The sequence below is a fragment of the Zootoca vivipara genome, chromosome 6 (assembly GCF_965207765.1).
Source record: "Zootoca vivipara chromosome 6, rZooViv2.hap1.1, whole genome shotgun sequence".
Classification (NCBI taxonomy): Eukaryota; Metazoa; Chordata; class Lepidosauria; order Squamata; family Lacertidae; genus Zootoca; species Zootoca vivipara.
In genome coordinates this window covers 30,213,057-30,229,319 of record NC_142589.1, presented here as the reverse complement: position 1 = coordinate 30,229,319, position 16,263 = coordinate 30,213,057, and the positions used below count along the sequence as shown (strand labels likewise).

The following is a 16,263-nucleotide window of genomic DNA, read 5'->3' as shown; positions in this document are numbered from 1 at the left end:
CTGCCGCATTCTGGATTAATTGCAGTTTCCGGGTCACCTTCAAAGGTAGCCCCACGTAGAGCGCATTGCAGTAGTCCAAGCGGGAGATAACCAGAGCATGCACCACTCTGGCGAGACAGTCTGCGGGCAGGTAGGGTCTCAGCCTGCGTACCAGATGGAGCTGGTAGACAGCCGCCCTGGACACAGAATTAACCTGTGCCTCCATGGACAGCTGTGAGTCCAAAATGACTCCCAGGCTGTGCACCTGATCCTTCAGGGGCACAGTTACCCCATTCAGGACCAGGAAGTCCTCCACCCAGTAACTAATTATGAGACCAGGAAGGAATTTTCCTCCAGGCAAGTCAAACTGGCTAGCAACTCAAGTGGAGGGTTGGTTTTGTTGTTGTTATAAGTGTGTGTGTGTGTGTGTGTGTGTGTGTCTTGGCTCTCTTTTACAAGTCATCCTAAGCTTTCTGGTTTGAACCTGCCTTCTTTGCTGGTGGTACACATTGCCTAATTCACGTAGGTTGACTGGAGGGGCTGTGAAACGGACAGTTCCTGCCTTCAAAGGGTTGGCAACAGGGAGTTGACTAATGTTACTTGTAGCACTCAAGCAGGCAGGAATTAGCAACATGTGCCTATTGTTATTAATCTAGATAATAGATTAAGTTGTCAAATACAGCAACATTCATCATTTGTGATTTACAGTTTCGTAGGGAGAACATGCTACAGGTTTTAATTCTTCTCTTTCTCTCCAGTTTACAGAACTACGATGGGGCTAATTTTAAATCCCCTAAAAGCATTTTTAAAAACCCAAGCATTTCCATCACTGGCACTTTGGCTCAGTTCAAACATCATGTCCAACCATGGTTTGCACGAATAGTGCTGCGAAGTTCAAAACATGGTTTAAAAATAACCCTTCTGGATCAAGCCAAAGGCTAATTTAGTCCAGCATCCTGCTTTTGACAGCGGCAAGTCAGGTGCCTTTGAAAAGCCAAGGACCAGGAAATGAGGGGAATAACCCTCTACCACTGGTGTTCCCCAGCAAATGAGGTTCAGATACACACTGTCTCTGATGCTAAAGGAGGCATATAGTCATCATGATGAGTAGCAATGTATAGCTTCCCCTGTGTATTTTTTCCTTAAACTTTTAGAAATTACGCTTTTGGAAGCTCATCTGTGGTGCTGCCCCTGCCCCCAATTTATGTAGTTACAGCTGGTGCAATCTCTTTTTGCTTTTCAACAGGAGCTGAAAACATGGTTGTTTACCTAGGCATTTACAGGATGTTAGAGTCTAGACTGAGTGCTAAGTTGTAGTTTGGCAGTGTTGATCAATTGGCTTGCTTTACCTCCCCCTTGTTTGACAGTGATTATGTTGATTGTACCCTGTCGCTGCTGGGATCCCATGTGATGAAGGTCTAGTGAGAAATCTTCAGTGGATAAATAAATTGAAAACTGCTTGCTTGGTTTCCTCTCTCTCTCTCAGCACTCTACTTCACTAGTTTACTCTTCACAAGTTTACTGTGCCTTAGGTAGTCTCTGAAGGCAGAGTGGTGGTCACAACCATGGTTTGTCAATCCACACATCATGCCAAAACTTAGTTGGTTAGTCAGCTATGGATTCCAATTCTTGTTAGCCAACTGAAAAGCATGGTTTGGCAATTCTGACATCAATGCAATCCATAGTTTAATGTCCTTAACCATGGCTTGTCATGCTTTCTGAACCAATCCTGAGCGTAAGACTATGCAAGATCTGGCCATTGGTGTGGGGTGGAATCCCCACCCCCGTGCTTTCTTTTTACCATTGAGAAATATCATTGCTTAATATCAACAGTAACACTGAATGGATGTCAATGGCAAATACAGAATTTGGTAAGCTTGTCAGTTTCAAAATTTTGTTACTTTGGTTACTAAAATAAACATGTTGAATTAGATCACCCTATGTTGTGAATTGCTCTGTGCAAATTACCCAAATTTTCAAAGGAATATTTTCCATATTATTATTTTTTCTGGAAAACCAGCACGACTGGTTCTGGCCTGTTGTTAGCAAATCAAAGAGGCAACTCTGAGAGCGAAACAAGAAGGATCAATATATTAGTGTAGTCAAGCAAAAATCCCACTCCACTTTGTAACCACAACACTTTGACAGTTAAACAATTCTTACAGCCATTCAGATGTCGGCTTAGTCTAAGTGCTTTCTGCCCCTTTAACTCTGCAGGGGCGATGTTGGTAGACTTAAGACTGAGTCAATTTGTGGTTACTAACAACTATAAAGGAAAATGTTTTATTTTATTTGATCTTATGTTTCCTCTAAATCCCGGAATGACTTTACAATGAATGGGCTGGAGAAAACTTTTAAACAAATGAGTACATGCATTTAGTGGTTCGGTGGTGTATTTGGTTTTAGAAGAAAAATCACATCATTCTCCAGGTTTGAAATCCAGCCAAAACTATGATCAGGGAACTTAGAGAAAGCTTATAGAAAGCATTCAAAGCTGAAGTAGTCCACAGTTGCCGATCCAAGCCACATTAAGCAATATGTGAATTTCTCACACATGAACTCTGTATGAATACATGTAACAGTAACCACTTCTTCCCACCACATTCCACTCTCTAGTGCAGTGATGGCGAACCTATGAAACGCGTGTCAGACGTGACACGCAGAGCCCTCACTGCTGGCATGCACCCCATCGGCCCATTCACGCTGTTGTTGTTGTCCCCCCCCCCATTTGTTCTCCCGCTCTTCCTCACACTACAGCTTGTCTCCGCTGTTAAAACCCGGATCCTTTTTTGTTGTTGCTGTTGCTGGTAGCCAGAGATTGGTTTTTTAGCCCTTTCTGTGATGTTTTTCTGGTGCTTTGGCAGATGATGATTGGGTGTAACAGCGTTCTTTTTTAACCCGTTCTGTGCTGGGTTTTTTGGCACTTTGGCAGATTATGTCAGTGCTGATTGTTAGTTCCAGTGAAGGTATTATTCATCATTTATTTCTGTTCTCTCCCCCCCCAAAAAAGTGCAGCAGTTTTGGGGCATCCCCCCCAAAAAAGCAAAGCAACTTTTGCTCCCCCAAAAAAGTTCAAAAACTCTGGGCACTTTGTGATAAATAAAGGGTTTTTGGTTTGGTTAGGTTAAATAATTAGTTTTTTGTTTAGTTAATACAGTTATATATTACAATTATACATTTTTGTTATTTAAATTATAAATATCCCCAAATTATGGGGGGGGGTTCTCGAAGTGATGCTCGGTTTTTTGGCAAATTTTGACACACCAAGCTCAAAAGTTTGCCCATCACTGCTCTAGTGGAATATATGCAGGCATTCAACACACACAAAAACCCACCCCAGGCTTATAAATAACCATGCACTGGTCCAGTTAAGACAAGCAAAGAAGAAGGGGTATGAATGAGCTTTTTGGTCACTCATGCAAGCACTTTCCCCCTACATTAGGAGTGGGGAACCTTTGGCCCTCCCAACTTTGCTGAACTAAAACTCTCCATCAGTGCTAGCAGACATGGCTGATGACCAGGGGTGATGGGAGTTATAGTTCAGCAACACATTGAGGGCCAAACGTTCCCCATACCTGCCCTACATGATGTGCCTGAATGCAATGCAGAAGAATTCAACGTACCATAGCTTCTCATGGCATCTGAATCAACAACCTTTGGTCCACATTATACATTTAAAGCACACAGCTTCCATCCAATAATCATGAGAATTGTAGTTTACCTCCCCACAGAGCTACAATTTCCAGCAGCAAACTCCAGTTTCCACAATTCTCTGGGGGAAGCCATCTGCTTTAAATGTATGGTTTGGATCTGCTACAAGTTTCAGAACAAGGCAGGGTGCTTAAATGAACTATACACACCCTCAGCCTCCTCCTCACACTCCTGGCCAAATTTGGAGGCCAAACACTGTACACATGCACTGAAGCGGAAATTAAATAAGGGAAAACAGAATATGGCAGGAGATCCCACCTCAGAACTCTTACATAACTTAGCCCCAACATTCTCCAAATATCAGCCCCCAATGTATCTTCCTGGAATTCTGACACACACACACACACACACACACACACACACACACACACACACACGCTGCTGCTGCTGCTGCTGCTGCTTGGTTCCCTGAAGACCAAATATCTTGAAATGAGGAGGAAATTGTTGTTAGAACCCATTTCTTGGAAAGTCTGAAACAATCAACTGTGATTCAGGGTGTCAAATGAGCATTTAATATAAAGGAGATGCTTCAAAATGTGCCAGTACAGTCATACCTCGGTTTAAGTACGCCTCGGTTTGAGTATTTTCAGTTTAAGTACTCTGCGGACCTGTCTGGAACGGATTAATCCACTTTCCATTACTTTCAATGGGAAAGTTCGCTTCAGGTTAAGTACGCTTCAGGTTAAGTATGGACTTCCGGAACCAATTAAACTCATACTTCGGGTTAAGTACGCTTCAGGTTGAGTACTCCGCGGACCCGTCTGGAACAGATTAATCCACTTTCCATTACTTTCAATGGGAAAGTTCGCTTCAGTTTAAGTACAGACTTCCGGAACCAATTGTGTTTGTAAACTGAGGTACCACTGTAATCAAAATTCAAACGAAAAGTTTTCCCGAGAAATTTGTTAAGAGATTCGTTAAAGAGAAGAAAGGAGGGCAAAGTGTTAAAAAGAAGGGCTTGCATCATTCCACTAAGTAGCAATCATTTGGGGAAGGAAATGGGTTACCTCACCCTTCGAGACATGACGCACACACCTCAACTATGTGGATCCTGAATCAGAGAGGCTTTGCCCCTTTACACCGAGCTGTTTATCAGATTTCAAAAGCTTCATGACTAGACCCCTGGTGCTTGCCAAGCAATTGTGAAAATTCACTGGCAGGGTGCAACTGGCCCAGAGACCAGTGTTACAAAGCCATGAGAATTTCTCTTTCCCTTATCCAAGTAATTTAGGAACACACCCAACCCTCTTCATGAAAAGCCAAACATTCCCTCCTGGTATTTAGCACGAATTATAACATTGTGAAGAGGATTCTGGATTGCCCAGCAGGAAACATATTGCTTTAACTGAAAATAATAATTAAAAAAACGAGATACAAATGCAGGACTTATGCACTCTTTCTACGCTTCACAATCTGCTTCCCAAAACAATTTTACTGTCACTTCAGGTAAAAAAATTCCAGTGGGTGCAATTCAGTTCAGCAGGTGCTGGATTAAACCTTCTGTACTCTGTGCCCAAATTCTGAAACTCTGACAGGCAGACACACACCAGGAGAGGGGGGGGGGGAGTTTTACAGCTTGATTTCCTAGACTGATATTTGTTTTACTGCTTGATAAATTTGTCCAAGATTCTTTCTGGCTCCTGAAAAGAATGCCACCAGCTTTATGAAGCCAACAAATGGGAAACAGCCAATATCTACATGGAAGAACAACAAAGAATAAATATACACCCAGAAAACAACACACTATATCCCAAGACAACAGAAAAGCTCAACACAGCTATTTCTAACTACCACTTATTTTTCTAACATACAAGACCAAATGTGAATAAAAAGTTGTATTTTAATTGCTTAACTAAAGTGGCTAAAAACATTTTGATCGACTTAAAAGGCAGCCCAGTTAAACTGGGGAAGTCCTTTTGAAACCTCTTCCAAGATTATATGAGCTATGACACACATGTGCACTGATAACAAAGTATTATTCTTCTTGCTTCTGAAATTTTGTGTTTTGTCCACATGTTTAGCTAAATCAAAGTTTTAACCGCTACGGACCACCTGAAAATTGCTGAGAGCCTCAGCAGTTGTATTTATCCTATTTATTTACACCCTTCAAGGAGCTCAATGGTTCTCTCCCCCTTCTCATTTAATCCTCACAGAAACACTGTGAGGTAGGTTAGGTTGAGAGGGAGTGACTGGGCCAAGGTCACCCAGTGAGCTTCAAGGCTGGGTGGGAATTTGAACCCTGGTCTCCCAGGTCCTAGTCCAGCACTCTATCACCCCACCACATTGGGTAATGGACCACAATGACTTTTCAGCCAGTTGTAGCATTTGTTAACATCTAATCCAGCATCCTGTTCTCACAATGCACCACTAGATGCCAGCGGGAAACACACAAGCAGGAAAAGGGTACCACAGCACTCAGAAGTATTGCTGCCTCCCAACTGTGGAGGCAAAGCATAGCCATCATGGCTTGTAGCCATTAAGGGAAACAAAAGCCCTCTCCGTGAATTTATCTAATCCTCTTTTAAAGTCATCAAGGTTGGTGGCCATCCCCTGGATGTCCATGGCATCTGCCTGATCAAATGCACGTGTTGTAATCACATATACAAACCTTTGCCTTACCTGACGTGGAAGAGTCGGGTGTTCCTGTTTGTTTTGTGCTACAGCGATGCTCAGGACTACAATATGGGAGAGGGCTGAAACGCTGCTGACAATCACAGCATCTCTCATTCCCAAGGGAAACATGGTATAAGCCGTGAAGATGATGAACAGGAAGAATGGCACCTGTTAAAAAGAAACGAGATCCTTCATGTTTTCCAAGTACCTGTCAAAAATTGCTGAACAAATGATAGGTTTCAAGAGAACAACGGAAGCTGTGGAGGAACCAGTACTCAAAAACGCTTTCAGGGAACTGTGTAAGAACAGCACAACTTCCACTTCTATAAATGGGTTAGGGAAACCACTGTGTTAATCAGAAACATAGGTAAAGGGCAGGTACAGGACAACAACCAATAAACTGGGACACAACCCCAGCCAAGACAGAGGTACAGACGAAGGGTACTTCATCTATCTGAGGAGTTAGCATTCTGGATAGGGTTGCATTCCATCCGGTTATTCTTCTGATCTAATGGGCAGTGTATTATAGGCCAAAGTATCTCACTGCACGGGGGTGGGGGCTTGACTCCCCTCTTACCCCACCCTCCCATCTGCTCTCCAAAGATCCAGAGAAATGTCTCCTTTTACCACACCCAAGGCATATACAGGAATGTTTTGTACATGCCCATTGAAGTCAATCAATCAAATCAAATCTCCCCACCTGCTCGTTTCCTTCCCTTTCTCTATCCAGTTTGATGAAACGTTTCTCCAAGGCACACCCACATCCATAACTCTCAATGGTACCCCTAATTGCTCATAATCGAAGCAGCATTAATTTTGCAAATAGATGTCATAATTAAATGATCCCCCCCAACAGCAGGTGATTAGCCATGGATATTTGCATAATGAGCAGTGTCTGGGGATATTCAGACAGCCCCAGATTTGAAGGCAGTTTTGTTTTGTTTTTAAACATGCATTTTTAAATGAGTGTATATAAATACGGCAGAAACACATCCCTTCCCAGAGCCAGTGAACAGAATATTTGGACTTAAACTAGAGCAGGCATCGCCAAACTGCGGCCCTCCAGATGTTTTGGCCTACAACTCCCATGAGGACCAGTGGTCAGGGATGATGGGAATTGTAGTCCAAAACATCTGGAGGGTCGAAGTTTGGGGATGCCTGAACTAGAGAAACTCAGGTTGCAATCCCATGAGGCTCACTGAGTGACCTTTCATCCATGGCTCATGTGAGAGGTTAGATGAAGACATAGGTAAAGGTAAAGGACCCCTGACCGTTAGGTCCAGTCACAGACGACTCTCGGGTTGCGGCGCTCATCTTGCTTTACTAGCTGAGGGAGCCAGCGTACAGCTTCCGGGTCACGTGGCCAGCATGACTAAACCGCTTCTGGCGAACCAGAGCAGCGCACGGAAACCCCGTTTACCTTCCTGCCGGAACAGTATCTATTTATCTACTTGCACTTTGATGTGCTTTCAAACTGCTAAGTTGGCAGGAGCTGGGACTGAGCAACGGGAGCTCACCCCATCGCAGGGATTTGAATCACCGTCCTTCTGATTGGCAAGCCCAAGGCTCTGTGGTTTAACCCAAAGCGCCTTTAAAAGCACAGGTCAAAATACAGTCCCCACCCCAAGCAGAATCCTGGAAACTTAAATGTACCCCCTTCAGCGAGCTACGTTTCTCAGCACCCTAAACGAACTACAGTTTCCAGGACTCTTTGGGCGAATGTGCTTTGAAGCTATGGGGTGCATGCAGCCCAAGATTTTGGAGGAAGCCTGATAAGGAAACCCTATTCAATGCCGTGAGCAGCTTGGAGGAAGTAGTAGATGACAGATCAATAGATAAAAATTAAAATACCTGTTCCCATGCAGCAAGTTGAAGAGTCTTCCCTGCGGCAAAAATAGAGACATATCCTATGGCCAGCAAGCAGATCCAAATCACAACAGCAAACAATTTCAGCCGACACCAAAAGAAGTATTCGAAATAAACCAGAACATACATGACTATGAAAATTATGAGTGCTGTGCCGACTGTAATAAGGTAGGCAAGATGATCTCCCAGTGGTTGCTAAAAATAAATAAAACAAAAGTCACCAAAAAACACACACACCACAGACTGTATACATGTGCTCATTCTTCCATAGCACAATCTCCCAACAATCTAAACTTTTAAAGGGATCTGAACATCATAAACTAAAGCACACTAGCAACACAAGAAGCTCCCTTTGTCTGACCTGGTACATTTGATCATCTATCCTAGGAGCAGAGAACCCTCTCTGTATGTTGTTGGGACTACAATTCCCATCATTCCTGGTCACAAGGGAAGGAATTTGTTTTAGTTCAAGCCTATGAAATGTGAACTTTCAAAAAGCAATATGAACCAAAACATCCTCCGAAATCCATACTTATCCAAATTCTGTGATGCAGTTATCCAGCCAACCAGTGTTTACAAATATATGCATATATAACGGGAAAGCATGAGAAAATGAGGATATCAGTGCAAATAACGTACAAAACTGCACTATTTTATAGAAAATTGCTTTCAAAAATGTGCACTTTAGTCAAAATTGCATACAAAAATGTGTCTATCAGGGAGAAGTACACATTTAAATGCTGTTGAGTTTTCATACGGAGAACTGAATTGAATATTGAAAAAATGAAAAACTGGGAGATCCTTCCATTTCTGCTTTGCAACTTTTAAACTGGAAATCCCACTGGCTCTGTTAGTGCAGCTCAGAACCAATCCCCCACTGCCAGGATAAAAGTATAACTCCTACTACAGCAACAAAACCTCACATTGTATAAATACTTCCAAGTATTCACAACTTGGTATTCACAAACAATCCCCACTGATAGTATTGTATTCTAGTAACAATTAGATTTAAGCCCTAAAGCTCCTTAGAAATGTGCAGCACCTTAGCAAAGCCTCCCTCTCCCCCTGTGTACATGGAACAGCAGAGTTTTCGACATTGATCTTAGTTTTTGTAGGTGTTTTTGGCTGCTATGAACAAATGTGCCCTGACCTGAACTAGCACAACTGGAAAATGAAGCATCTGGTGCCCCTCTTGCTACAGATCCCTTTTATAACCTAGAGCAAATTCCTTCAGGACTTCATTCCAGAGCCCGAAGAGCAAGAACAGAGGCATCCATATCTACTCACATGCTGGGTGAGGAGAACGATGATGAGGGTCGCACAAAAGGCAATGACAATGAAGAGCAGGAAGAAGAGGAGGGGATGCTGTTGGCTTGAGTAGCGGTACTTCTCATACAAAGGGTCTGTTATCTTGCAGCCTTCATTCTCGTTGAAGAAGTATTTGCCTTTTGCTGGCATCTTAATTCTGGCTGGGCCACGGGGGTGCCTCTCCCCCTCGCGATAGGCAGGGCAGGTCTGTGCTGCTCCAAGTAGCCACCTCAGTCAAGTAGCGGCTGGGTCTGCCTTGTTTGGCCACATCAGCAGACTCGCGCTCTGCGCTTGCATCTCTTCTTATAAGCATTAAGTCCTCCAGATCTCAGCATAAATTGGAAGAGAAGCACCCTCCTCCTCCTCCGCTCCCAAGCCATGTGCTACTCATCAACAGTTCCACACATGGTGTGCCCCCCTTCTTCTTCCAGACTTGATTGCTATTTGTGTTGCGGATGGGAGGCTGCTTCTATTTCACCGTGTTCATTCAAACATCTTGCACAAGCTGTCAGTTATTCCCTCAGATTACTGCTTTGTGGGGCAAACTGCAGAGGAAAGACAGAGAGAGGGGGGTTGGGGGGCATTTTTAAAAAAATGTTTCAGTATAGCAGGTGCGTCTTTGTCTAAGAAGAGTGCATGTTCCTCAGCCCAAATAAAGTAAATATTATTTAACAACAAGGGCAAAACACACACACCTTTTCTCCTCTCAGGGTGAGTGAGTCACAACAACAATCCCTTTAAACATGATGCTCATCTTATGGTAACAAAATACTGTAACATTGTTGTCAGCGAATGATTATTACTCAACCGTTTTTCTCCTGCAATATTCAGTATTGTAGTCCTTTTCATTCATCCTGCCATTATCCACCCCCACCCGCTCCAAGTACATTGTTTAAAGGTTCGTGGGAAATATTAGAGCAGCCTTGTATTTAACAAGTCACCCAGTAGTCACAGGCAACCAGCAATTCCACGCAGCCAAGGGATTAAGGACACAAGAAGAGCCCAATTGGATCAGGCCAGCAGTGGCCCATCTAGTCCAGCATCCTGTTCTCACAGTGGCCAACCAGATGCCCATGGGAAACCCATAAGCAGGACCCGAGCACAAGAACCCTCTCCCCTCCTGTGGTTTCCAGCAACTGGCATTCAGAGGAAAGTTGGACCAAGGCAAGTAGGTAAGCAAATAGGTAAGTGGAGGAAGAAACTGCTCATTCCATCCCTCCTCCACTTGGTGACCATGCTAGCCAAGGAGGAAGGATCAACTATGAGAAGCAAATTGGTGGAAGAGGAATGTCCTCCACCAATTTGCTTGACTGAAGGCAAATGTTTTCACTAGCCGACTTAAGAAGCTTGTAGCCTGCATGCCCATGCTAGCTGTGGAACATGCTTCTTTTCTTCCTCTGAAGCCAGAATGAAGAAGGGGAAAAATTTTGTGGTGAGTTCCAAGGCTGTATTAGAGAGGTCACCTGGTTAAAGAAATTTAGGCTGATGAATCATGTGGTTTTAAGTCTATCCATTAATGTCTCTCTGTGTTGAAATAATAGTTTCAAATCAATGAAATAATTATTCTGGATGGTGTGTCATAGCAGACATAATCAATGAAAAGGCATTTATCCTCAAGAGAGGGGAGGATGCCTCTTCTGAGCTGGGGCTCTCCACCTGCAGTTTTTCTAGTGTGCTGTTTTTAAGTATTAGTATTTGGTAGATAAAACTAATATGCATTGGTTAAACTAAACTTAAATAACCCTTGAAGCCCTAGAAAGTACATTTATTTTCTTCTGACATTTCTATACTGTCTAGCCAACTCTGTCCTCACAACAGTTCACAATGTCATACTTTAACTATCCAGTTCTGTACTAGAAACTTAGGGGATAGACGGACTCTGTTCTATGGGATTAGCATTTAGTTCTAGGGCCCAATTCAAATTACCCATATTAGTGTTTATAGCCCTAAATGAATCAGGCCGTGAATACCTGAAAAACCACCCCCTTCCCTACAGACGTCCTCAGGTGCTAAGACTGGTAAGGGGGGGCCCTCTTGCTAGTTCCTCTACCCTCAGAGGTCAGATGATGGCAGCCTGGGAGGGGGCATTCTCTGGTGCCCCCAAAGTTGTGGAATTCTCTCCTCAGAGAGGTTGGTCTGGTACCTTCATTATACAAATTTCAGCAAATGCTGAAAATACACTTCTTGACCCTGGCTTTTGAAATAACAACAAACAACAACAACAACAATTTTATTATTTTTACTCCTTCCATCTGGCTGAGCTGCCCCAGCTACTCTGGACAGCTTCCAACACAAATAATAACATATAAAACATAATTAAAATAAAATAAAAACATAATAAAACACCAAACACTAAAAACTTCCCGATACAAGGATACATCTGAATTATTTAGGATCCACCTCATTTATGTGATTGCAGGTTGATTTAAACTGTTTCTAACCTTGTGTTTTAATTGGTGTAATCCACCCTGGAAACTTAGGGTGAAGGCTGGGTAATTAATAGTAATACTAATGAGACATCTGAGAGGATATTTCTAGTATTATTTCCATTTACATAGTGAGCGAACTGAGGTTTCCCTAAAGTTACCCCGCAGTTTATAACAAACCATCCCTGAATGCAAAAGAGAGAGGCTGGTCCCATTGGGTCTTACTACCAAGAAAGCGTGCACAGGATTGTAGCCTACAGCACATTAAAAGATTGAATCCAGTTCCTAGTCCACTAACAGTATTCTACTCTTGATTGTAATTCTCTCCAGAATTAACATACATGTGCAGTTGACTCACAAGCCTAAAACCAGGATGGGTGGGGTTTGCCCCCAACACAGCTGTACCAGACATGAATAGCCAGACATTAAAACCCCCAAAATCTAAAACCTGAAGCTGACAGATGCAAACACTGGGAGCAAAATTACTTCCATGGCAACAGCAGCATTACACGAACAATGGACAATGAACAAATTACGGTTCTCTAGTAATAACCAATGGCTTTCAAAAGTGGGTCAATATACGAAATCCAGCATCAGGAAAGACTTCCTATAGGAAGTGAGCGAACTATAGGGAGGGGGCAAGGGAGAAAAGAGGGCTGAGCATGGCTCGGGAAGAACTTGAGGACTTGGTATTGTAACTGCAGCTGCTTTGCTACAAAACATCCATCTCCATGGCACCCTTTGGCTCCAATTCAATAGGAAGAGAGCCCCAGAAGAAAACGGGTAAGCAAAACCAGATGTAGGCCAGTTATCTGCCAGTGATAAAATGGTTACTTAAAATATACACAATGAGCCCTGCTGATGTTAGCAATGGTACCTAACAGGGCAAGTCCTAAAGGCTGAACCAATTGTTTTGAGGTTTAACTGAAAACAAAAGATCTTGGTCAGGACCCGAAACCTAGTCTATGTGCACACAAAGATTTGGACAGTGGGGTTTTTGGCTCCCTCTTCCTCTCTGAATAATGAACTCTCATCCAGGAGTGCCCTTCAGATGTGGCTGGATTTCAACTCTCATCGCCCCTACCTAGAATGATCCATGGTGTGTGATGGGAGCCCTGTTCCCCCTCCCAGAATCCACCCCTCCTTCACAGGAAACTCTGAGAACTGTAGATCTGTGAAGGCAATAAGGGTCCCTTAAAAACTCTCAGCACCCTTAGTAGACTACAGCTTCTTTGGGGGAAGCCATGACTGCTTAAAGTGGTATCATAGCGGTTTTCAAAGTGGGATGGTGTGGATGCGGCCATACACCCTGGATGTGTGGGGGGTCTCGGCATTAATCCTGGCATGTTTGGGGAGAGGAGTCCCACCCATGCATGTGTCTACTTCCTCCTCTGAAACAAATGAAGCTCTTGCAGGCAGAAGCACTTCCTGCTGTTCGGAGCTTCTTGACCTCAGACTATAGGAGCCCACACAACAGCTATTTATAACGAAGCAAGGATGAAGCAGCCTGTATAGGGAGGGAGTTACCCGACTTGGTGAAATGTTTTGACATTTGATTAAAGCAAAGCCTTACTGACCTTCAGCAATAAAAAAAGCCTTGATCTTCTTACAATGCCTTGTTTTTAGTTACCCAAAGGCTCATTTATCAACACTAAATTGAAAAGATGAAAGTAAGAGGCCTCCTTTGCCTCCGTCTCTGGGAAAAGCCTCCTCCAACCCCCTTCACTCTTGACTCCTGCACCTGGACACTCAAATAAGCAGTCCTACAATAGGCAAGGACAGATAATTAAGCAGACTGATTTCATACTTGAAGTTACAGGTAGGTAGCCGTGTTGGTCTGAGTCGAAGCAAAATGAAAAAATTCCTTCAGTAGCACCTTAAAGACCAACTAAGTTTTTATTTTGGTATGAGCTTTCGTGTGCATGCACACTTCTTCAGATACTTGAAAACAGGGATGAGAAACCTTTTTTGGGCCCTGGTGGGAGAGATCTTTATCTTCTGCCCACCAGGCGAATGACAAGTGTGTGGTTCCACCCATCTGTCACAGTTGGCCAGTTGGGTGCAGGGGGAGACAGTGACCAAGCAGGATTGAACTCTCCACCCACCAGCTGAACTTCTCAAGGGAAGTCTCAGAGGCGGAGTTCACACATTATGGTAAACCATGATTAGCAGTTTACCATGAGAAACAGTGAGGTGGGTATAGCGGTTCATCACAGGCAGTTGTGTGAGGGTAAGACAGAAAATGGAAGAAGCACATGCACTACCTTGAGCTTACTGGAGAAGACGTGAGTTGTAAACGCAGTAAACAAATAATAAATAAAGCAAAGAAGGAGCAGGCTGCCATGAAGCTCAGCTTAGTTAACACCTGAACCAAGGCTGTGGCTTTTGAGTTTCTCCCTAATGAGCCATGACCAGAAAGAAAGAACAAACCTTGGACTCAGGGTTGTACTTCTTCTTAACCCAGGGTACAAAACCCTCAGTAAAACCAATCAATCAATTCTCCTGCAATTAAATATACAAGTATTCTTGCACCACAGGGAGCCATCATATTTCAGTATGCCACTGGCCTTCTCAATACAATTCGCCCCCACATGCCTTGTATATTTGTCAGACAAAATACAATACTCCACAAGTTTTAATTTGATTTCCAGCCCACATTTGAATCCATTTATCACACCAAATATTGTCCCCAATCAACATAACCAGCTTCTACATGACTCACGCTGAATTTGACCCTCTGTGGCCCTCTTACATAACCCTTGCAGAGTGCCCCCTTGCGGAATCACCTGTTTGTCACACACAGAACCTGTATCTTCAACACCAGGGAAAAAACTTTGACTCTGTTTAAAACACAAGGCACACAAGGACACAAGATGAGCTCTGTAGCATCAGGCCAAAAGCCCATCTAGTCCAGCATTCTATTCTCACAGAGGCCAAGCAGATGCCCCAATGGGAAGGTCACAAGCAACAATGCTCTCCCCACTGTGACTCCCAGCAACTGGTATTCAGAGGTACAATGCTTCCGATAGTGGAGGCTAAACACAGCTATTGTGGCTAGTAGCCACTGTCAGCTTTATCCAAGTTGGTGGCCATCGCTACCTCTTGTGGGAGTGAGTTCCACAGTTTAACTATGGAATCTCATTCAGGGTCTTGGACAAGAACTTTTCCCTTTGCAAGTGCCCAATGATTGCTTTAGGCACAGCTGACTTTTGACTGCAAGGCCCTGGAGCCCACAAAAAACACAGAATCTCTCCTGATCCAATAAGGAAGTACTGAATGAAGAAACAGATTTTTGTTTAAACAATGGGCACATGCAGGCAAAGGTTAATGCTGAGCATAAAATTCTCATAAGAAGAGATCAAAAGGAAGCACATCAGTGAAATTAAGAGATGTCCACAAATACACAATCTTCCTTCAGTTTTTTGGCTAGCCATTAAATTTACTGTGAAGAATGTATGTGTTTATATAAAATATCCTTTTTGTTCAATCAGCTGAAAATCTCAGAAATTAAATACTGGTTGAGTTCACTCTAAAGCTAATCCATGGTTTGTTACCCCACAAACAAACCATGGCTTGTTTCTCCAAAATTTCTACGTAGTTCATTTTTCAACTACTGGTTACCTTGAACTTTTTCAGCTCTGCGAATCTCTGGTGTGGTTGGCTAAGCAAGCCATGGTTGAAGATGGGTGTTGGGTTTGCATGTAACGCAAAACCATAGCTAAAGAAAACCAAGGTTTGTAAGCAGTAAACAAACCATAGTTAAACTGATGGGCAGGATTCACAAATAACACCAAGCCATGGTTTAAAACCATGGATTTGTTTTGTGCATGAACCTCAGCATTCTATCACCATAAAGGGTTGTGTTTTGTTTTAATGGATTGGGGATCCCCACCAGCATTCCCAGGTGGGACAGGGGGAGGAAAAGATGTGTAACTACTACAGAAAAATTAACCCCAGATGATTCTCCATGCAACATTTCACATTCTCTGCCACTTTATCAGTAACCGGTAACTTTGGGAATTCATAATCACACACCTAACTACAAATTAGAGATATATTTCCACACAAAAAAGCAAGCACAAAAAAAATCAGAGGGCACACAACTAAATGTGTTATATACTTCATAATCAGCCATAATCCTGGCTTTTTGATAGGGTTTGACTCATACAGCTGATTGCTGTCAAGACACCCAAGCATGGAGGAAGCAGGAATGGGCAGTATCCATCAGTGTCGTGGCAGAGTGTGCAGCTCACAGCAGCATGCCCCAGATTCAATTGGCCCAAGAACCATTCTACTGTATCTCCAAAGCAGCATGCTTCTGAACACCCATTGCTGGGAACTGCAGGTAGAGAGAGCGCTG

The 16,263-nt window shown here is 43.2% G+C and overlaps 1 protein-coding gene across 5 annotated transcripts in view; it reads right to left on the bottom strand.

Moving 5' to 3' along the window:
• Nucleotides 1-16,263, bottom strand: part of ADCY7 (adenylate cyclase 7) — a 92,875-nt gene that overhangs the window by 50,190 nt on the left and 26,422 nt on the right. For all 5 annotated transcript variants that reach the window (XR_015950504.1, XM_088671863.1, XM_088671862.1 and 2 more), the window contains exons 2-4: nt 9,457-10,022; nt 8,155-8,364; nt 6,310-6,471 (exon numbers count right to left, since the gene is read on the bottom strand). Coding sequence is in view for 4 of the 5 variants with exons in the window: in XM_088671863.1 (XP_088527989.1) it covers nt 6,310-6,471; nt 8,155-8,364; nt 9,457-9,627 (543 nt within the window). In the remaining variant the exon portion in view is untranslated. The remainder of the gene's footprint in view (nt 1-6,309; nt 6,472-8,154; nt 8,365-9,456; nt 10,023-16,263) is intronic.